Genomic DNA, 22,641 nt, shown 5'->3' with positions numbered 1-22,641 from the left:
CTTTGGCGAACCGAGTTCACATCGTTGGCCCGAATAAAAAAGTAACCAGCGGCTGTCCTTGTGGTTACTTCCTTCGTCTTCGTGTGAATTCGCGCTGGTTTTATCCAAGAATGTCCAAATTCCAACTAGCCCAGCTTGCAGCCCTCCTGCAGTTCATTTCAGTTACATCGGGCTCTTTTCAGTGTGTAAACTTTCAAGCTACTAATCCTCCAGCGGCTCTCCTTGTGGTTACTTCCTTCGTCTTCGTCTGAATTCGCGCTGGTTTTATCCAAGGATAAAAGCGTTGCTCTGCCCGTTCCACTGCCCGTAAACACGCCAGGGTGCTCCTCCTGTATCATCGCTACTCTCTTTTAGCCATGCATAAAAAAAGTTACGTTTTGCTCCTGGGTCTTCGTGGTTAGAAACGGAGGCAACTACCCTGTAAACCGCTCGTCCGTCACGCTACCACGGCATTGACGGAGGTCGTTTCTGGGACGCCGTCACCAATGTAGCACTATGCGGGAGAAAAAAGGAAAGAAAAGGCTTAACGGCAGCTTAAAGGGACACTGAAGTGAATTTGTCAAGCTCCCGTTTTTGCTTGCACTGCGTAGACTGGCTCAAATTAGCACACTTTTCATCGTTTATCCGGTTGACAAATCGGTAATTATTTTACAAAGCGCGAAAGAAGAAAAACTACCATGCGCGGTTTGCGGCGGCCGCACCAACTAAGGCTGTGACGTTGAGAGGAGGGGCGCCGTGATTGGACGATGCCCAAGGTTAGCAATCACACAAGTTTCGGTTTCGGTTTCGGTTCTGTAAAACATAACCAATGGCTTTGTTGGATGGGCATTCTCAATATCTCAGTAATCATCGTACCGCGCTTCTGCCATGTTGTCGGCTGTAAAATGCACAAGATAAGCCTCCCAGGACGGCTTGTAGTCGTAGCATTCACTAGCCGAGACCTACGCAGTGCATGAACGCCCTCCGCGTACCCGCAGACGCCCAAATGTCATGCGCTTTTCCCCCATATTTGGAGCTTGCCTCCCTCATGCCTGTATCGTAAAAAGCGTGCTCGCACCAGGCCAAGGGTCTGTTCATTCTGGCCTGTGCCCACTGCCTGCAAGCAGTCGGTGCTTATGGCAACAGCACGCCAACGAGAACTCGCTAGCGCGCCAGTGCCAGCCTGCGCGCGTTTTGTGAACTAGTTCGTGTAGCCATGAACGTTGCGGCCCCAAAAAAGGTGAACTCAATATAGAAAACATCGGCGGAAAACAAAAAAGTTAACTTACAAAAAAAAAAAGCACGTACCCGCGGGGATTCGAACTCGTGACTCGCAAAACATTTACGGTGAAGTCCTAGCGCCCCAGACCGCTAGGCTACGGAGCGGGACGCGAAAGCCTTGCTAATATAGGGTATATATTGTACAACCGGTTTACACTTTTATTTAGTTTTGGCATTTCAAGCCGCTTAGGTGACTATTTGTTGTACTGCGATCGTGCAGTAAGCGTCGCCCGAGTTTCCACAGTAGCTCACGTCTAGCAATTGCATTTCGTAGACGGAAAAGCGTTCGCAGATGCGTAGTCGTGCTGCTGACCGCTGTGCTTGTTCGCCCAGCGCAAAAAAGTGCTTCCCGCGCCCTAGTTTTACGCTGTACGGTAAAAATATCAGTGGATTTTATTTGCTTAGTACCTATATTGACTTTGCTGACTCTTCTCCCGCCTTCAAGAGGCCTTATATTTTCCTACTGGCGTACCAGTCAGCGAAGCGTCGCATGTGCAGCGCTTGTGTGAAGCGACCTTGACTTGGAGCTAGATACAGTGTACAAACAAACCAAGTAAAGAAAGGTACATTCTTCCATTCACAAACGTGTCCTGGCTTCGTTTCAACTAAGCGAACGAATTGCGACCAAGCAATTTTTTTTTTAACCTCCTTGATTGCGACGACCCGCCGGCGGCCGGCGGACGAAACGCTGGGCCGACTGACTCTGTCGGCCAGGGAGCCGTGCAGTAGCGCAGCCGTGGCGCAGCCAATTGCCAGCTCATCCCCTCCTGACGTCACACGAAAACGCCACAGAAAATGGGCGATCGTAAAGAGAGGAGGACAGCGTTTTCGAATTAGTTTTTCTACTAAATAAAATCGCGTAAACGCGCCTAGAGTGGTCGAAACATGGCCTGGGGACTCCGGACTACAATTTGCGCTAGTAATCCCGCAATGTTTACATATCACTTCAGTGTCCCTTTAATTGACCCTGTTTCCCCAAGTAGGGCATTCAGTTTGGGGGGGCTGCAGCAGTAATAAATTCCCCTGCCTTCAGTGCACTGATGGAGTTTTTTCGCGCCCCCGGGATCTCCAACTCCTACCAAGTGCAAGGTATGTGGCTCCAGTATTTGACAAGGTGGAGTGGGCTCGTCTAGAGATCACCAATAGAGACGCAATGAGGACCATTACCTGCCTCCCTCGCTTAACACCCATCTTTAAACTACAGGAAAGAGCTGGCCTTAACACGGTAGATGAGTTGGTTCACCAGCGGCGACAGGCACGCTCTCTTAAAGCGGAGGTGTACGCATCTGTGCCTGCTTTGAAGTTGTATATGTGCCTCCAAACTAACACATCACCATCCACCACTCCAGAGCGCCCTCCTTGGACCCAAATATTACTTACTGATTGCAAACCTCCGGGTCGCTCATGCCTCGTTGCGCCGCAACTCGGACCCAGTGCTAGCCAAGATACGTGTTACGTCGACGCCAGTGTATCAGGCAGACTCGTTAACACAGCCATCGTGAACACAGACATACAGTTTTGTCAAACCTGTCATTACTACGCCACTCAGAGGCCTACGTCAACACTTGCCGAGTACAAAGTGATTTCCGACGCCTTGACGACTATAGAGCTGCTTAGACCAGAACCTTCACAACCTGTCATAATTCTTCCAGACTCAATGCAAGCCGCCCGAGATTTCCGGAAGGTACTTCATAAAATGCCCATATCCCAGTCCTCTACGAGAACGCTGCAACGCTTAGCTTCAGAGTCAAGATTACTTGGGCCCAGAGGAGGACGTCAACTCCTGGACAGCAGCAGGCGGATGCGGTGACTAGTATACTTCTCACGACGCATCCACTGCCCTTATGTACAGTTGACGCAATTTCAAACTTGGTCATCGACAAGGAAGACCTTCGGCGCTCCACACGCGCGCTTATTCCACCGTGTGGATCAAACTTCCCCCTGGTGGGATCACCCGCTGCGAGGAGGTGGCGCTACGCAGGATTCCCGACGTTGCCGATCTTACACCAGCTGTCACAAACACCTAAGCCTCGGATCGACGCGCTTAGTTTGGCGGACATGACCATTTTGCTCCACGTCGGTGTCGACAAGAGATATTCACCACCTTCTGCAGACTTACCGTGGTCTCCAGCGTTCCCGACAGCAAGTATTAAGCGGTGTGGGACTCAACTCAGGTTGGCCGCCCGACTACAGACGCTGGCTCTTTGGGCCTTATCACCAGAGCCTTTTAGACTTCCTCAGTGATAACTATTTAACTACCTGTTTCCGTACATTTAGCCTCACTGGCATCCCCCGTTTTAGGCTGCAGGGCAAACTTTCCGAATAAAAAAAAAAAGTTTAAGGTATGTATCGATAGACGTCCCAGTCGATGAGTGTGGCAGCACACATATCGGTTTTATACTGTACTTCACATAGGGGCTCGTACTGCCGATATTTTGTGTAATATATAAATGTGCATAGTATAGTATATAGATGTGCGTTACATTATTCCACATTAGCGCTGTAAGCACTGCCGTTTATTTTCTCAAAAACAGAAACGGCGGTTCTGCTTAAGGAAAAAATAGCCACAGCTCGCACTAGTGGTGCAAAATCAAATTCAGATTCAAATTCAAATTCAAGGCTGGAGAAATAGCAGAGCTGGCGGCCCCTCTCCCTTCGTCGGAGACTCGGCTGTTGCAACTTACATGAATTTCCAAACTTGCCGTTGAAAGTTCTTCATGACTGGCCGGCCCGTATCGTTTTCTCCGCAGGCTTTCACATCTCTGTGAACCGCGGCTAGAACCCGTGGCAACCGGCTTCGTGAACCCGTCGTCTGTAGCGCGAGCTGTTCTATGCTCCCCACTTCAGGTGCGAACGCACGTGAACTGGCGAAAGAAGGGCACGCGAGACATCAGACCACGAACGGTGGGCAGAGTGCTCGTGAAGGTCGAGTTGGACGGAGCCGGGTGCTACTCACGAGAAGCACGCTCAAGCGGCTCGGTATTTTTTTCTTGGTATCCTTGGGGAGCTCCTCGTGTGGCGCAAGCCCACGCGCAAGTCTGGACGACGCCGGGCGCTCCTATGAGGCGCACGCTGGCATGCGCTCGGTATCTTTTTTTTTTGTTGTTTTTGCGAACGCCACCGGACCATGACTAAGCCGAAGCAGCGCAGTCCAACGACTGCCTTTCTTCGGCGCGACACTTACGGATTTGTCTCTCCTTTTAGTTTAGTTTCGGCGACTATTTTAACAAAGATCACCCGCGTCACGGCTGCGAAAAACAAACAAAAAAAGAAGGAACGCCTGGAGGGAAAAATCGAATTAAGAGCCTGACCGCACTGACGACCCTCGCTTAACGCTCCAGGCATTAAACAAAAACAAAGGTGAAATTAGGGCGCTTTCAAAACTCGCTTTGCCTCACGAGAAATCATTAGCGAAACAAGGTAATAACCCGGTAACAAAGCAGGTGGCGAGCGAATGCTCCAAATGAACAGCTAAGTGAAACGGGAAACGTCGTTATGCGGGGCTTATCGGGCCAACGGGGAATTTTCGCCTGCTGGGAGGGCGGAGGGCGGGTGCGGGTTGGGTGTTTCGGCGATCACGCATTGGCAAGGCTGAGCTCTCAAGCAAAATGACCGAAAATAAAGAGCGGGAGAAACAAACGAGCAACAGTACAGAAAACACGCGTAATGCAGGAAGAGGAAGATAAAGCGCTAAGCTACGCCAGCGACTAAACAAACGCAACTCCACGATGTGGTGGAATGAATGTACGCAACTTAAAGCGTCACCACTTCCGCTCGGTCACGTATAGGGGCGGCTTTTTTTTTTCCCCTCCTGGCTGCAGGAACGGCAACAGCCGCGCGCAGCGGTAGCAGCAACAGAGTGGCGGGCCCCGAATATAAGCGGGCCGTGCAACGTGGGCGCGGCTTCCGAGAACGCGCCTGTGACACTAATTAGCCCGGCCGGCCGAAAAGGGAAGCCCAGTGCAGCCGCCGGGGCGTGTTTTACGGTCCCGGACCCGAACGTGGCACGCGCGCACAAACACGCGCTGTCCCGCGGCGCCGGGGCGTGTCATTACGCTGGCCCGCTTGGCTAAAGCGCTCGGTGCAATCCGGTTACAGATGATGATACCCGCCGGAGCCCGAGCCCGGAGGTCGGAACCCCGGGGCAGTAGAAAGAGGAGAGGGGTCAGCGGCGGAGGATTGGGTTGCGCGCCGACCGTGATTTGTGCCGCTGCGAGCTGCCGGGCATCGCGTCGCGTTGCAGAAACACTTTGCCGAGAGGAGCGGCGGGGTAGAAAAATGGACGTAGTGCAGTAGCGCGCGCGCGCGGCGTTTCGTTACCCGACGAGCTGGATCGAGGCTCCAGACGGGTCATCATCCGAGGCCACTGGCACGAGGACGTACGCGCCATGGCAAAGGGTTGCGGGCTGGCGAGCGAAGGAGACGCTCTGTCCTTGGCTGGCGATGCTGTAACCACTTGACAGCGCTGCGCTTCTGTCGCGTCCGTCGTCATCCTCTTTGTGTCGCGCGAGGTAACGGCTTGGCAATGGCCTTGCCGGGTGTTTATGCCCTGCGACAAATGCGCGCGGCAGACAATGAAATAACACCTAAAGCTATAGGCCTCCAGGGATGGGTTTCTGTAAAGCGCTTCGTCGCTAACCGGAAACTACGGATGCTATGCATCACACCTAGCTGGAAGAGACTGAAACGCGGTATTTGTGGTCGCCGAGTGTGCGGGAGGGTAGTGATGTTTGTATAGGATGGGCCGATAGCCCCGACCATAAAGGTCGACCGTTCTTTACATGAGTGTTCGAAGATAAGCGTCCGTGAAGGGAAAGAAGTTTGGGAGTGTTCCAGGTCGCGGCCTTACAGTAAAACCCGTCGCTTTGGGTTCCTTTTCACAGCATCATTGTATACAAACGCAAGAAAACTACGGATTATAGGATTGTACGGTTGTACGATTGTGATTACAGTGGAATCTCCCCGACACTCAACTCAATATACCTGTTAACCCGAAGGGCTCTGTTATACTCATTCTCTCATCCTGAGATGTTTTTGAGGCATGTATTCCGAATAGCTCGCAAGTTCAGAAAAGAGAGGCCAGCTGGAGAGATGTTTTTACTCAGGATCAAGCTGCAAAGTTGATCAGATGCCAAAATGTCTTCTCCGGGGGACATATTGTTGCGGAGCATGGAAAAGACCTATTTACAAGTTATGTACATCGCCCAGGCCGACCTCCCGATATTCATCGGTGGTCGCACGGCCCCCTTTATAAGAAACTCTTGGAGTTCATTTCGGAATCTGGACTGTATAGTTTCCTGTAGTGCACGCAGCACTGTGTGTGTGTGTGTGTATGTGTGTGTGTGTGTGTGTGTGTGTGTGTGTGTGTGTGTGTGTGTGCGTGCGTGCGTGCGTGCGTGCGTGCGTGCGTGCGTGTGTGTGTGTGTGTGTGTGCGTGTGTGTGTGTGTGTGCGTGCGTGCGTGCGTGTGTGTGTGTGTGTGCGTGTGTGTGTGTGTGTGTGTGTGTGTGTGTGTGTGTGTGTGTGTGTGTGTGTGTGTGTGTGTGTGTGTGTGTGTGTGTGTTTCCTTTCCTTATGTGTCGTACTCTGTCATGTTTTGTCCATTGTTTCCTTGTTACTTATGCCCTGTGGCAAAACGACGCAATAAAAAAAATGTGCAGAGAATAATCTATTTAGACATAATTTACAAGTGAATTTCATGCAGGCAGCTAGGTCGTTCTGCTCGCGCACTAGCTAGCCCGCCAGATCGTCCTCTTCTTCGACGGCTACCTAAGCTGCCCACCCATTCACGGCACATACCCCCTTTGGTGGGTTCCAGCTTTCACATCGGCGTCTCTAGACATTAAGCGGTGATCTCGGTTTTCTAATAACCACCATGTTGCAATATTAAACACAATACGCAATGATATGCGCCTTCCAACATCCAAGATGGGCTTTGTTCGTGTCTCGCTGTGTTTGTTCATGTCCAGCTGTGCTCATGCCCAGTGTTCACACCCTATGTTCATGTTCCGCTTCTTGCTACCCGCCCCGTCACTCTTCCCCTCACCTGCCCAAGGAGTTTCTCTAGTATATTCATCAGCTCCTGTTTAGCCGCTGTTTAGGTTTCGTTAGGACACCCATCAAACATTTCTAAGGCTGCTCCCGAACAGATTTCAACCACCAAAAAAAAAAAAAAAAAAAACAGCCACCGAGAATGGATGTAGATGCATAAATAAAAATTATAGACACATGCATGTTTAAGTTCCCATACGATGTTCTAATTAAGGGGGTGTTGCTTTAGAAACGCCTAAAATTAATTATTTCCCTCGTTCTAGATGACGAGTTTTTGTTCATGTTGTTCTTCATGCTGTTAAAAAAATTAACATTGGCTTAGCTCGGCTATGCTACGGTATACGTAGCGTGAGCTAAGGTTCAGCTGGTTTTTCTTAGCTTTTCTGGTTGTCTAAGATTAGCTTGAATATCATGCTTACTACTGCTTCAATGACACACACACGGTATGCGCATTATGTGACACATGTATATATTTATCAAGCGGCTCCGGCACAGCGTCACCAATTGCCCCAGAGATAAGCTGGTTCTACAAGCGTACACCGGTGTTGCTGCGACACACGAGCCATCGGTACCACACCCGGCCACCCCTCCCTCGCATGATCATCAAGTGGACCGGGCCGACACGTGCGGAACGGAGGTCGGCTAAGACGCTGGGTGCGTGGGGTGTGTGAGAGACGCCGGGCAGTGAGCAACGTTCTGTGCGCCGTGTGACGTCACTGCTCCTCGCGCACGCGCAGCATGGCTCTTCAGGAGCCACGTGAAACTGCTCCACCTCGACCAGTGTAGCTCACGCTACAAAATTAATTAAAAGCTGGATATTAAACCGCAGCTAATAAGATACATTTTTTCAATAGGGCACCGGCGCATCGAAAGTTTTCGATTTTTTTTTTTCGAATAGGAGACTTGGTATCACGGGATGGAAAGTTGGGCGAGCTGGTGTTGATTCACCGTGAAAACAGGTGTGGAAAAAGGCGTTGATTAAGGACGAAATGCACAAGACGACGCGCTACTAGCAACTGAGAATGTTTATTAAGAAACAGATTGTCAAAGTTTTGTTATGCCACTTCCGTCCCATCGACTTTGTGTTGCTTGTGAAATTTTGTAGATCATTGCCCTCAGAAAAAAAAGAAGAAAAAGAGCACAGAAACAAGAAAAGGAGTCTGAAAATAAATGTTATAACAACATTTTGGCTCTCTTCAGGAAACGCATTCGGAATAATTTGGGCCGTCCACTTTGCATTTCTGCGGAAATATCGTAGACCTTTGCCGTGAAAAAAAGAGGAGACAGAGGCAGCACAAAAACAAGAGTGAAAACTTAAATAAATTTCCTGACAACATTTTGGCTTACTTCAGGGAACGCATTTGGCATAATTTGGGCCACTGCGACGTCACTGTCACCATCGTCGTCATAATAGTTACCACTATTGCAGCACGCGTACTCTCCAACCATCTCCAACCACCCAAATTCTGCCCCACCCTGGTTTATTCGGTTCCTGTAGGTGGTTTTACTTGTCCCTCGACCTCCTGACAAATATCACCTCTGCACACAATTCATATAGTACTCCTAGGCTGAATCAAGACGTTGTTGTTCTCTTCTTGAACTCCTGCGTATAACTGTCGCCATCTTTTATGCCCCACTTTTGGCGAAATGTGCGCCGCGGGAGTCAACCCCCGCTCTTGAGTAGCTCCTAGCAGTCTCTATACTTTGTACTCTGTTCGAGTACCAGTCGAGCAATGTGGATGAAATGAAAAATCTGAACCCTTCCACCCTGGAAAAAGGGGAGGCCAGCGAAGCTGGCGCTCAGGTGGGATTTGCTATGTTAGGGTTAAGCAATATCAGGGATTTGCTATGCTGAAATATAAGGACAGTGGCCCGATCTCTACGCCGCAGGCTAAGGACACACACGATCGGTGGGTAGAGACAATGACGTTTTATTAATAGCGCGGCTGCGCCCATCACAGCGCAGGCTCTAGCGCGTCGCAGTGGCAGTGGGTAGATAGACGTCCCCGCAACGCAACTCGGGAAAGAGGCCACGGTGGGGCTTTAACTATAATCTCTCCGTAGATGGCCATGCTCCTCTGCGCAATGCACAACTTGGGAAAGCCAGTTTACAAAGACCAGGCTTACACTGATCCCTTAAAGCTGTCTTCACATCTTAACCCGTATACATTGTTGGGAAGACATCTTTCAGAAGAAATAAACATCTTGTATCAAAATATAAATGCCGCAGGACCTTTTATTTTCCATAACATCTTTTATAACCCGAACAAACGCCGGTGATCAAGGCCTGCACACCACCGTGATAACACGGGGAATTAGAGTTATACTGCTTTGCTGCAAGAACAAAATGTTCTCTACGTGTACTACCTCACACGGAAAGATGGACTCATGCACCCCAGAAAAAAGTTGCAGACTCGTCCCAGCGAAATGCCACACTGTTCCACGATATCCGGCGGCTACGTTTCGGTGTTGCGGCCACATTAGGCGACCTGAGAGAAAGAACCAATCGCGAGAATAAAAGCACACAAAACAGGGCCTAACCACTGGGGGGAAGTCCAAATTAGCCTAACCGCGCACTCGCCCAGGTTAGGTTGCGCCAAAGAAGTGCGCTATTAGACGTCGACCTCGTTGGCGTCATTTAATTACGAAGGCCTGCTCCGACTGGGACACCGGCAACAATTCCTCCGGGGGCCGCGGGGGCCCACGCGAAGGCTTGTACCTATTCGGCCAGCCCTCGTGTTCTTACCGCGATTGCGTTGGATGAGCGTTCCTGTTAGTGGGAACAGAGGCTCTTTCCTCCGTTCTGGCCGGGAGAAGCTAATCACTGCGCAAACTCTGGCAATCAGTAAGTAGTCGGCCCGTGAAGGAACAATACGGTAATGAGCACAAACAGGTCCGCGCCGAATGGTTTACCGGAAATTGAGTTTGGCGGTATATAAGCAAGGAATCACGCTGGAATTCCTAGCACTGGGAGGGTGTACGCGAACACCATTTCAACGCAACGTTTTATCTCGGGCCCTCGTTAGATACAATCGGGTATTTATAGACGGGTCATCAACTGTAGCCTATAGAATACTATATGCGAAGCAGAGAAGCATTCGTCGTTCAAGAAAATATGAGTAACCACGGTGGTGTTCCAAACAAAACCTTTATGGCGCTGAATTATTTGCGCATCGGCTTCGGTGTTTCACAGAATTGTTAGGCCGAAAAAAAAAAAAAATATATATATATATATATATATATATATAGAAAATAATGGTTGGCAGTCAAGAAAACCTCGGAAAGCAAAGGGGAGGTTGTGGTGGGTCATAGAAAGAGATGAAGAATTTTTTTAGTCGAAAAGAAAGTGGTGAAAAAATGCCCGGGGGTTAAAAAGAAGGTCCCCTTCACCCCGAGTAGTCCGAGTGGCGCTGGCTACCACCCCCAAGTGCAGGAAACAAAAATACCTTAACATAAATACCCCAGAAAGTGCTGGGGAAACAGCCCCGCCGGTAGCGTAGTGGTTATCGCACCAGACCGGTATTCTGGAGGTCGTGGGTTCGTATCCCACCCGGCGGGCATTTTTTCACCACTTTCTTTTCGACTCAAAAAATTCTTCATCTCTTTCTATGACCCACCACAACCTCCCCTTTGCTTTCCGAGGTTTTCTTGACTGCCAACCCTTATTTTCTGTCTTATTTCACGGAGCCCCTCATTTCCCATTATATATATATATATACATATATAGCAAAAAAGAAAGACACACGTCGAAAAAAGAAAAAAGATTCTGACGAAGGCCGGTCCCTCGGCCGAAACGTTAAACCTTTTCTTTTTTCGACGTGTGTCTTTCTTTTTTGCTACGACTTGCCGGTGTCCAAGAAATATTTTCCTGCTATATATATATATATATATATATATACAGAAAGATAGGTCAGCAGTCTACAACGCCAAAGAAGGCATAGGGGTGTGGTTAGGCTCTTTTCTTTTTCACTACGGTTAATGAAGTAAACATTTTTTTTAAATATACAGAAGAAAGAAAGAAAGAAAAACACGCGCCCAGAGTGGGGACCGAACCCACGCCTTTCGATTACATGTCGAATGCCTTACCAATTCGGCTATCTGGGCGACTGTGTTCTCCTTCACTTTCTGGGCTATTTATATTTACTAGAAGTGTATCTGACGCTTGAGGGTGGTAGCCAGCGCCACTCAGACTACACGGGGAGAAGGGGACCTTCTTTTCAACCCCCTGGGCGTGACTCGAGCGTCTACAGCCTGTCATGAGCGGGTAACTGGCGGGAAGCCCTCTTATGCTACCTAGGCATCAAGGCTGCCAGAACTGGCAGCCTTGATGCCTAGGTAGCATAATGCTGCCTAGGTAATGCTGCCTTGATGCCTAGGTAGCATAAGAGGGCTTCCCGCCAGTTACCCGCTCATGACAGGCTGTAGACGCTCGAGTCACGCCCAGGGGGTTGAAAAGAAGGTCCCCTTCTCCCCGTGTAGTCTGAGTGGCGCTGGCTACCACCCTCAAGCGTCAGATACACTTCTAGTAAATATAAATAGCCCAGAAAGTGAAGGAGAACACAGTCGCCCAGATAGCCGAATTGGTAAGGCATTCGACATGTAATCGAAAGGCGTGGGTTCGGTCCCCACTCTGGGTGCGTATTTTTCTTTCTTTCCTTCTTCTGTATATTAAAAAAAATGTTTACTTCATTAACCGTAGTGAAAAAGAAAAGAGCCTAACCACACCCCTATGCCTCCTTTGGCGTTGTAGACTGCTGCCCTATCTTTCTGTATATATATATATATATATATATATATATTATATAGTAGACTCGCGATACTTTACACTTTCGGTTAATTCGTACTTGTCGCTTGTCCTTACCGGAAAATATCTGCTGCATTTATTTGCATCCATTTAGACCCTAGTCTTATAGTAATTGAGATACTTCTATTTATTAATCCTAATTTTTCTCAACCAACCTGTTCCAAAATATATACGAAGTCGTGATACACCCTCGTGCAAACAAGGTGACGCAACGATCGTTATCACAAACCAACCACAAACGGCAGAACAGTGCCTGAGCAGAGCCACCACGGCCCAGAATCACTCCCCTCGCAGCGCCTGCTCTGTCTCTTGAGGCTCCTTAATTATCGGCGGAGATGGACAGTCCTCGGGGCTCGCAGGCGACAATGTCGGCGCCTTGCCACCATCGCCAAAAGGACCAGCCCTACGGGCCCTCGCGCGAATGGCCTCGTTGGTGCGCCGTAAAGAAGAATGCGGCCGTCAGAGCGGACCATCGAGGGAGCAAGCGGTGATCGCCAACAAAAGCAAACTAGCAAGCGGCAAAACAACGGCGACTGGCATCCGCAGCACGACACTTCGGGGCTCGTCGTAACAAACGTGCAGTCGGCAGCAAACCGGCCACCGGTCAGCCCGAGGGAAAACAAGACGATCAAGTCTAATGCCCACTGCGAGAGCGACGTTAGGGCGGTACGTGACCGGTGGGAGGCAAGTATGGGCTTTGCCATGTAGGTGATACTTTTTGTATCAAATCCCTTAAAGATCGGCTCACCGCGAGGCCCCAACGTTGAGAAATGTCTCGTCGTTCTGGCTTGGAAGCCTAATTTTTTAGTTTGCCGTATATTGTAATATAATATATATAATATATTATAATATAAACAAACTAAACTTAACCGCATAATCAAAAGAGATGTAGCTGGATTGCATGGATTTCAACCGCTCTAATTGAATGCATTTTAATTGTGTTAATAGTAATCTGGGTTATTATACACACACACACACACACACACACACATATATATATATTATATATATATATATATATATATATATATATATATATATATATATATATATATATATATATACAGTCGAACACGGATATATCGAACTCCACGGGGATCGCGAATTAGTTCGATATATGAAAAATTCGATATAAAAAATATGAGCTCTGAGACCTCCCCTATGGCGCACGATCACTTACCGATCGTCGCATTCAAGAATGACAACTAATTCCGCACTCACGACGCAACAGGACACTTTATTTCCATCAAAAAAAAATCGCTGATCTTGGCCTGCTTCTTCGTCCTGGAAATGAAATTAAAGACGCTGGTCTCGATCTTCTCAAGGCTGCACAACTAGAAAATTCCAGCAGCACGCTGCGCCTTCGCACACCATGCACAACACGCACGCAAAAGAAGAACAGCGCGCACGTACCACAAGAACTTTGAAGGTAACAATTCCAAGGCTCTCTGAACGGACTCCAACAAAGCGCTCGCGATGGTCATCTCCGAGAGAAACAGTGATCTTCGAAAGGTGCGGGACAACTCGCCAAACAGCAGCAACAGCAGCAAAATGCAAAAGGAGGAGGAGGCCGCCAGCGCCTTCGTTCCCTCTTCCCTTTCCAAGATGACATCGGGGGAAGACAGACCCAGAGAGAGAGAGAAAAAAAAAACTTTTTCGGCAAGCCGGGGAACGTACGCAGCCGCAAAAGAAAAAAAAAGGACGTGCGCAGTCGGGGCATCCCTACCTCGCACTGTCACATTTTCCGAGCGTTCGGGCTCGTGTGCTTAGAGAGATTTAGCATACTGGGCTCCGTCCGCTAACGCTACGGCGGCCGGTAGCAGGGCCCGACTGGGCAAGCGCAAATTCGTTCCGGTAGGGGGGATTAGTTCCGCGAGCCAGTCTTCGCCATGCCCGCGGATTCCTCCACATCCTCTTCAACCTCAATCGGGAGTGCAGCGACCGCCGAAGAGCACCTTCCAACTCGGGCGGCATTCGATATACCCAATGTCGGGAAAAATACGGTTCGATATAAACGTACGAATTCCTATACTTTTACACAGAATTTTCAAGGGGATAATTTATGAGTTCGATATAGCCAATAATTCGATATACCCGTGTTCGATATATCCGTGTTCAACTGTATATATATATATATATATATATATATATATATATATATATATATATATATATATATATATATATATATATATATATATATATATATATATATATATATATATATATATATATATATATATATATATATATATATATATATATATATATATATATATATGTATGTATGTACGGACTGCGTCTTGTCGACACGTTGGCAGGACACCGGACTGAGGCCGCTACCCATCCCAAGTTTTTTAATTTAAAGCGAAGCTCTCTATGCCTCAAAACACAATGCGGGAAAGCCTACTTTACACAATGGGTCTCCACCAAGGCCACGTGATGGTGATGATGATGGTGATAGAACGCGAAGCGCCTCAAGATAAAAACCGCTTCCCCTGGTCGGAATCGAAGCTTAGTCCGTCGCGCTATGAAGACGTCGATACGATCGTGCCATTCCGACTCAGTCGAACCAGTTTGGATTTTGTACTTTGACTTTGACTGATGTTGCATGGGAGAAAAGCTTCGCGTTTTAACCAACTTTCTTTCAATAAAGGGGCTTTAATTTTTTGCTATTGTTTGCCCACCATTTTTAAGTTATACTTTTATCTCTCTCTCTCTCTCTCTCTCTCTCTCTCTCCCTCTCTCTCTCTCTCTCTCTCTCTCTCTCTATATATATATATATATATATATATATATATATATATATATATATATATATATATATATATATATATATATATATATATATATATATATATATATATATATATATATCTGTGTGTGTATCCAGCGTTAAAGTGCCAGTGAAGTATTGCTGCGAATTGCAGTGTGAATAACATCAGAATTTAGCCGCAAAGCTTCGTGTCCGTTAGAGGAACATGTGTATTACGCGGTTGCAATAAAGTCCTCATATATTATGAAGCGGGGGAATCTTACTCTGTTTGATTTAAATCTTCCATAATTTGGATTAGTCCTTAATCTCAATCTAATGGCACTTGTGTTAAATCATTGTTACATGATCAGTTAAAAAATCACCTAACTACGTTCTTATGAAAGCCTCGCTCTAGCTGTTCTCTAGCTGATGCTCTTTTTAAATATATAATGCTACTGTTTGTATGATTGACTTCGGAGGCTATTTTATTCCAGTAAATGCTGTGTAAGAGATAACCGAAAAAAAAAACTAGTTTTAACTCCTTGTACAAATAACAAACGAAGTTTCAACACGTTATCTTTGTAAGACTCATTTCAAGTGTCTGTGACTTTTTTTTCGGGAAGTGGGTTGTTTTGTAATTCTGAGATAAGGCAAACGCACATGGAACAAAATCAAACAAAAACAGTATAATCTATGGGCATGCATTTTGAAGCGGAAAAGAATCGGAACCCCACTTCCGCCCACTTCTGTCATTTACACAATACACAACGGGTGAGGATGCCCAGCTTAAGCCTGGTGGGAATGTCTGGTGAAATCTGGTAAGGATCAACGCGATGCCTAAAACTTTGTTATCGACGAGAATGTGTCTGTGCATATCATATCAGCACTTCGTATATCCCTCCGCGGTTACATCTAACGTACCAGGCAAACACCGGACTGATCGCATCAAAAATAAACGAATATAAACTGTGGCCGCAGCAACGCCGGAAGAAAGGTCAGAGGTCTTAATTACATCGTGCAGCGGTACGTCACGAGGAAGGCGGTAATAGCCGGCGGAAGAACAACATTTCCGAGAACTGTGACCATGAAGCGGTTCTGTGAAGCGCGACCTTCGTCAGCACGAGTGAGAATAGTAAAAGCAAGGAGAAATAACAAACTGTCGCCCAAATGCCAGCGCGTACCTGTCTCCGGCCCTCATAGTCTGACGAGACGCAAAACTACGGTGCCGTCGGCATAGTACACCAGACCTAGACGCCGGCGAGGGCACGAAGTGCGTCATGCGCTCGGGGCGACCACATTTCAGCGGGCGCGCGCTCTCGTTTTGTCTGCGCTGAACATGCGCCGAGCAAGCGACGCAGTTTCCCAGACAACGTCCGCGTGACTCGTTCGGTTCAAGGAGGCGCATTACTTTCGTCGCTCAGGGTGGTGCAGAGACGCAGCCAAGTTCATCGATAACTAATTCGCCTCGAACGACTTCGAAACACCGGGAAAGCCGAAGCTGACGAAGTTTGAAGACTGGGCAGGCGCCTGAGGAACGCAAATTCGGCGGTGGGCGCTCCAATTGTCCGTCGGTTATCCGAGTTTGCGAATAATTTTAGTTTTCACGCAAAGTCTTTCGAACACATTCTCGCTGAATAAAGTGTAACTTAAGTGCACGAATAATGCGTTGTGCTGCTGAGCCCAAGGATGCGGGTTCGATGCCCGGCCGCGGCGGCCGCTTTTCTGGAGGCGAGAAGCGCGAAAAACACGCGTGTTAGAAATTTCGGTGCACGCTAAAGATAATCAGGTGGTCAAAAGTAAACCGGAGTCTTCCACTACGCCGCGCCTCATCGTCTGTGTAGCGTTGGTGTAGCGTCTCATAATCAATCAATCAATGCACTAGTAATCAGTTAATAATTAATTACTTAATTTTTAGAAAATTGTTCACATTTGTTTTGTTTGTGTGTTTTTTGTCAACCAAAGATTTTACGAAATAATTCGCCAGCCCGCTAATCTTATTTCGACTGCTGTCGTTTGGTCCCTTATGGCGTCGCTTTGTACCACATGGAGCGGTCATTGTCACCATGTACCGCCTAATCGCATGCTATCGGATGGTCTGATTGCCATGAAGATGCGAAGATAGCCGATCCACCGGAGGAACCACCGCATTCCTCTCATGTATCAAGTCAGGTAGATAATACCAACTTGTAAATATGACTACACGCACAGCTTCCAATATTTGACACCAACTTCAATTACTTGAATGCCTAAAGTTTGGGACAAGGAGGCGCCATCACCTCCCATGGTTGCATTTATCCGAACAACGCCAATAAATCAGACCATGAAACAAATCTAGAATTCGCTCATGCAGTCACATTATTTCTGGTGGGCGCTTAATTATTTACTTCCGATTGCACTATTTCCAGCGTGTATTACCGATCACGTAGACTGGAAATTGTCAAGCGTACTGATGATCCTAATACGGTCCGAAAATAATGAGGCCGTTCTGTGAAGCGCGCCAAACCGAAACTTATTTCCGGGCAAAGCAAGCGCCAGCAAGCTCAGCCGGTCTAGTTAGTGCATTAGGGCGCGTAAAGCTGTCTACGCTTACCTGCCGAGTAACCTACCTCTACCTGCTCTACCTGGGTCGCGGGGACATCTGGCGGCGCACGGATCAATCAATGCGAAAAGCGCGCGAGTCTGGCCAGCGTGGTCGTGCCATCAGCGGAGCCCGGAACTAGAGCGTGCGCGGCTGACAACGACGCCCGCACCTTCCGTGCACCGTCAGGAAAGCGCTCCCACGGCGGCGTCGGCGGAGAGGGGTTACTACTACGACGGCGCGGCTGATTCGAGCGCGTTACTACTCCGTGGAGCGGCGAAAGGCCGCGACGTGACGAGGCGCGCCCATTCATCCCAGCGGCAAATCGATACGGCTCCTGGATGAGGGGGAGCTGAAAGACACAGAGAAGGAGCTGCATCCTCCTCCTTCTCCTCCTCTTCCTCTCCATCCTCCACCGGTGAAAAAGAAGCTAACGGAGAAAAGTTGCGGACGCTCGTTTCCTTCGAATTGTTGGTCGCTGCCGGCTAGAGCCCGCGAAGTCGTCGCTGTCTGGACGAATTGCTTGGCCGGTTGCGAGAGTTTCCCGTATTGAAGCTGCCCCCCCCCCCCTCCTATTTCTCCACTCTCTATACTTTCTGTTCTCTTTTTATCGTTCATCGTGCAATCAAGCCCACTGAACTCCAGCGATGAACTCAAGAAGCTTCCCTTATCGATAAACAAGCGACTCATATTGTCCACTGAGAGTTGCGTTGTTGACAACGGGGTTTAGAGAAATAGAGCAGGATATACACTAATGGCCCAACAACTTACTTGGCGAGCAACAAAGCGAAATTAACTTGTCGCGCTCACGGATTATATGCGTAGGCAACCACAAGGAGTAAATTAAAGCGAAAATAAATAAAATCACGCACCGCTAGGTTTAACGACGACGATGGTTGAACGCGACGCTTTCTCGTGAGGGATTGTGCGGTTGTCGTCTGAGTTTGGGCTTTTAATCGCAGACGGTTTGTTCTTTGACTCGTCGAGCTTTGACTCTGAATCGCACGCAATTCGAACTTCTGGTCGGAGCGGCTTTGACGTTGACCGTTAGCCACCGTGATTTCGCACGAAGAAAGCTTCGTGTTGAACTATCGCCGTCGTTGTACGAGGGGTGCATGATTTTTCTGTTCAATTTCGCACGTCCATGCATCCCTCTCCAAGTTCAAACTGCTTCGACCTTGCCGGAATGACGCAATTTGATAGAATTCGGCTTCATATCGCGAGGATCCCAGGTTCGATTCCGACAACAGGAAGCGTTTTTTTTTCTTTCGCTTCGCCCACAATCATCATCATCGTTAGATAAAGTTGGCTTCCCTGCAGTCAGTTCTTGACTCGACATACGCTATCAGTGAGACAAGAAAGCTCCGCTTCAAAACAGCGGGGCGGAGGAAGCGTGAACTAGCTGGCCTCAGTCCCTGCTAATAAGAGATCCGTATTTGACGTACCCACCAACATTTTTATTGAGTCATCGTAGTAGATAGACATCGGCAGTATCCAAGATTACCTTCGGGTGGGGCCATAGTCCTCTAGGACGGGCGCTTTGCCTTTACAATCTTTACGCTCTCAAGGAGTGCATAGTACATTACGAGAAGGGTCTAAAACCAACGTCCCGCGTAGAAGAAACGACAGATAATCATTCGTATCCACACGTCAGCGACAGCGAATATGACAGCACAAACGATGTCATTGTAATATACACATAACTTTGTCAGTCTGTTGTTAATTCATTCCCTACGATTCTTTTTCTGCTGCGAGAATTCGAACAAGATTAGCGTAGACGCTTTTATTAATAATCACGTCTTCCAGTGTCTTTCTTTGAATGCCTGCTAAATTCCTAATTAACAAAGGAAACGCAGTAACAACTGCGTTATCGGCATGTATGCAGACCCCAAAAAGGTCACTGCACGCGTTTAAATTCCCCTTTTCTATGTCTTATTACTTGTTTTGTTTTTTTAATGGCAGAACAGAAATTATTTTGCACAATCAAAGCGCTCGATAATGCAACAACGCAGGCTACGGCGAAGGAAAGAGGAGAAAAATCAATTGCCCGCCAGTTAATGACCCGAAACGGCGTGTCTTTGCGGCGAAACTCACTGACAAAGCTCCGGGGTGTGCACAAAGAGACCGGGCGGATGGATGAAGCGAGAGAATCAATGGGGTAACAATGAGCGCCCGCGCCGCTGATGGCAGCGAAGCAACGAATTCCCGCGCTCCCGCCGAGGAGGACGCCTTTGTGGCCACGCCTCACCAGATGCCGCGCGCACATAAAAGAGATAAGCGGTTAGTTAGAGCAGAACAGATTTGCTGCTACAAGGCCAATCTGCGAGACATCCCGATCAGGGCCGACTCGTCGAGGAAGCGAAGAATAATGGACGCCGCTCCATTCGTTGAAGCACAGTAAAGGTTCGATACAATGAGGTCCTCGGAGAGGGAAACTGGCTTCGTTATAAATTATACTTCGTTAAAATGGGAGATGATATGCTTCGAACGCGCTGAAGAGGAAACCATGAAGCACTTCAGAGAGAAGTAAGATCTCGAATAAAGTGATTTGTTGTAACGAGCTCATACTATGTGTATTGTGTATCTGCACTAGTAAACGCAGTGTCACCTGAAAAAGTGCATTCGGCTCTTCTAGTATAATATTGGGAAGACAGACCGGATAGATATATCCTGCTTCGCGCAATTGAGAACACGGTCGAGTGGGACTAGCAAATGCGGATACGACATCGGAAGCCGCGCGAAATTATCGAAATGAGCATATACTCCACGGAAGACGCAGAAAGAGGTAAACGAACATTGTGGCTTAGCGTACAAAGCCGCTGTGAGTGCAAGAACTGCGGCCTACGGTATAAGGCAGCAAGGCAGGGCCTCGCACAGACCCCTTGGCGCACATTGCGAATGTCGAATAATGTCCGAGCAAAGCAAGCAAACTGCTGATTTAGTGAGCGGGAAAGGTTGGCCGACATTGCTTGATGAAGAAACTTAATAATTCTGTTGTCTTGCGCAACAGGTTCTGCGCACTTCATGGGCCACCCGCCAATGAACGGCTTTAGGTGTTGCTAAGACTCCATAATCCGCATATACATAGGATAAAGAAAGCGTTGGTTGTGGGCCTTGACGCTGCCGCAATTCTTTTTAAAAAATGCGCTTCGGTGAAGAACCAGAAATATAAGAAGGCTTAGCGCCACCATGCATCTACTTGCAGCATAGCGACGTTGGGATCGCGCATCCTCCGTGTCTGTTGTCTTGAAATAAGCGCGTGAAGTCGAGATGTAAAACCAACTCGCCCCGATCCTACGGTTGCTGATACGATGAGCACTCCACAAAAGGCTCCGCAGCCTGTGTGTATTCAAAAATATCCTTTGGTAAGTGCCCCGTTTAAAGTTCGAAACGCCGTGTTATCTCTTGAAATGCTTTGCTGTAAAAAAGCATACCACTTGTGCAACCCACACATTGAAAACATGCAATAACACCGAAACACGGGCTATTTGGTTAGCATTCATGACGGTAGCTTTGCGCGCACTAAACAGGGACACAACAAAAAAAGATAGGAAGAACAGTGCGAACACACGAAGGCGAAGACCACGAAGGCCGCGAAGACAGTCAGCAAGTCTTTGAACCTCTACTCCGATCGGTAAACTCCAACATTGTGTTTAGAAAGTTGCGTTTAGAAAAGTTGGCTGCAACCAACGACAACCGCAATTTTATGTCGCCTCAATCTTCGGTCATCACACGCAAAACGCGAAGAGAGAAACAAGCTGCTCCAAGCCGCGATACCTCGTGTTAATTAGCGGTAAATAAGTGGTCAATAAATCAGAGCTATCCTACTGAAAGAAAATGAAAATCAAGTAGAAATACACGCGAGCCATTAAGCGACCTACACTATAAAAGTGGGACACAGGCATATGAGGAGACAGGCTGACTCTGCTCCCGCGCAAGAGCTACTAAGCAGGGTTCACTTTTTTTTTTTTCAGATTCGATCAGGTTAAAGTAACATTATAGACGCTTATAAGCCAGAATTCGCAGTCAGCGTCACCACGAAGTGGAGATTTTTACCGGCTAAAGGAAAACGTAAGCATCCATATCTGACATATCATGGGACAAAAGTCATTTATAACTGTATTCATTCATCGAACGACACCGCTGCGGAAGTTACATCTTGAAATAGATAAGGGACAAGTCACTTATAAACTGTACGCATTCATCGAACGACACCGCTTCGGGAGTTACATCTTGAAATGGATAAGGGACAAAAGTCACTTATAACTGCACTCATTCATTGAACGACACCGCTGCGGAAGTTACATTTTGAAATGGCGTTTCGTTTCGAGCCGTCACATATAGCCACGGGATAGACAGGTTAAGTTTAACCATTTTATTTTTACTTTGTATTTAAATAGAAGTCTGATAGGGAAAATTAAGGCACAGAAGTGTTCGCGTGGAATATTTTTATTGCGAATTGACATCCAAAGCTTAGCCCTGCTTGTTCTGTTTTTTCTCTAAAGTGCAATAACGCCCCCACGGGTCAATAGCTATAAGGGAAATTCGCGCGCACTTCGCTTCCCATGCGAGACCGTTATTGGAGGTGTGTCGCGGAAGCCCCGCGTAGTCGGCGGAGGAACTGAACTCACAGGCTGACGATTTGCAGCTGTCGTGCCGTCGTCGCCGGGTCCGTGGTCGAGGAGGTCCCGTTGGCCGACGCGAACACGGGCACCGGCACCCGTAGCAGGTCGCGCGAGGCGCAGTCCACGCGGGTGGCCCGCTGCTGTCCGGGCGCCGAGGAGCACGTGCACTCCAGCACGGGGCATGCCAGAGCCGCGTCCGCGACCAGCGCGAGCAGGCCGAGCGCGAGGCAGGCCGGCGGCGCGGGGAGCGGCCAGCAGCGCGACGGCATCACATCCTTGCACACCGAGAGAGACGGGAGCCGCCGGGCGATCGGCGCAGCCGCCACTGCCGCTGCTGCTGGTGAAACTCGGCTGCCGGCGGTCGCTGGCCCCGCCGCCGCCGTCAACACAGCGCCGCGCCCCCGTTTGAGCCGGCTCCGGCAGCAGCGCTTGCGCGCGCCACTGACGTCGGTGTGGGGAGCGCGAAAATTCGACTCTGGGCAGTACTGCTCTCCCTGCTCTCCCTGAGCCTTCATTCTCCGCTTTCATTCTGGGTGCCATAAGAGAAGCTCTTACTATTCACACATCCC

The 22,641-nt window shown here is 48.4% G+C and overlaps 1 protein-coding gene and 1 non-coding gene across 2 annotated transcripts in view; one reads left to right on the top strand and one right to left on the bottom strand.

Annotated features, from left to right (window-relative positions):
• Window positions 1-22,431, bottom strand: part of Rk (G-protein coupled receptor rickets) — a 188,281-nt gene extending 165,850 nt beyond the window's left edge. The window contains exon 1 of the mRNA XM_077704149.1: window positions 22,079-22,431. Within this exon, the coding sequence (XP_077560275.1) occupies window positions 22,079-22,341 (263 nt within the window). The 5' untranslated portion in view covers window positions 22,342-22,431. The remainder of the gene's footprint in view (window positions 1-22,078) is intronic.
• Window positions 10,796-10,868, top strand: Trnat-ggu (transfer RNA threonine (anticodon GGU)). The gene has a single exon. It is a non-coding gene; the product is annotated as a tRNA-Thr (tRNA).
• Window positions 22,432-22,641: the final 210 nt, after the last annotated feature.

The sequence above is a fragment of the Haemaphysalis longicornis genome, unplaced genomic scaffold, assembly GCF_048455015.1.
Source record: "Haemaphysalis longicornis isolate Haplotype H1 unplaced genomic scaffold, Haemaphysalis longicornis Haplotype H1 scaffold_3, whole genome shotgun sequence".
NCBI lineage: Eukaryota > Metazoa > Arthropoda > Arachnida > Ixodida > Ixodidae > Haemaphysalis > Haemaphysalis longicornis.
This window is presented reverse-complemented; position numbering and strand designations above follow the sequence as displayed.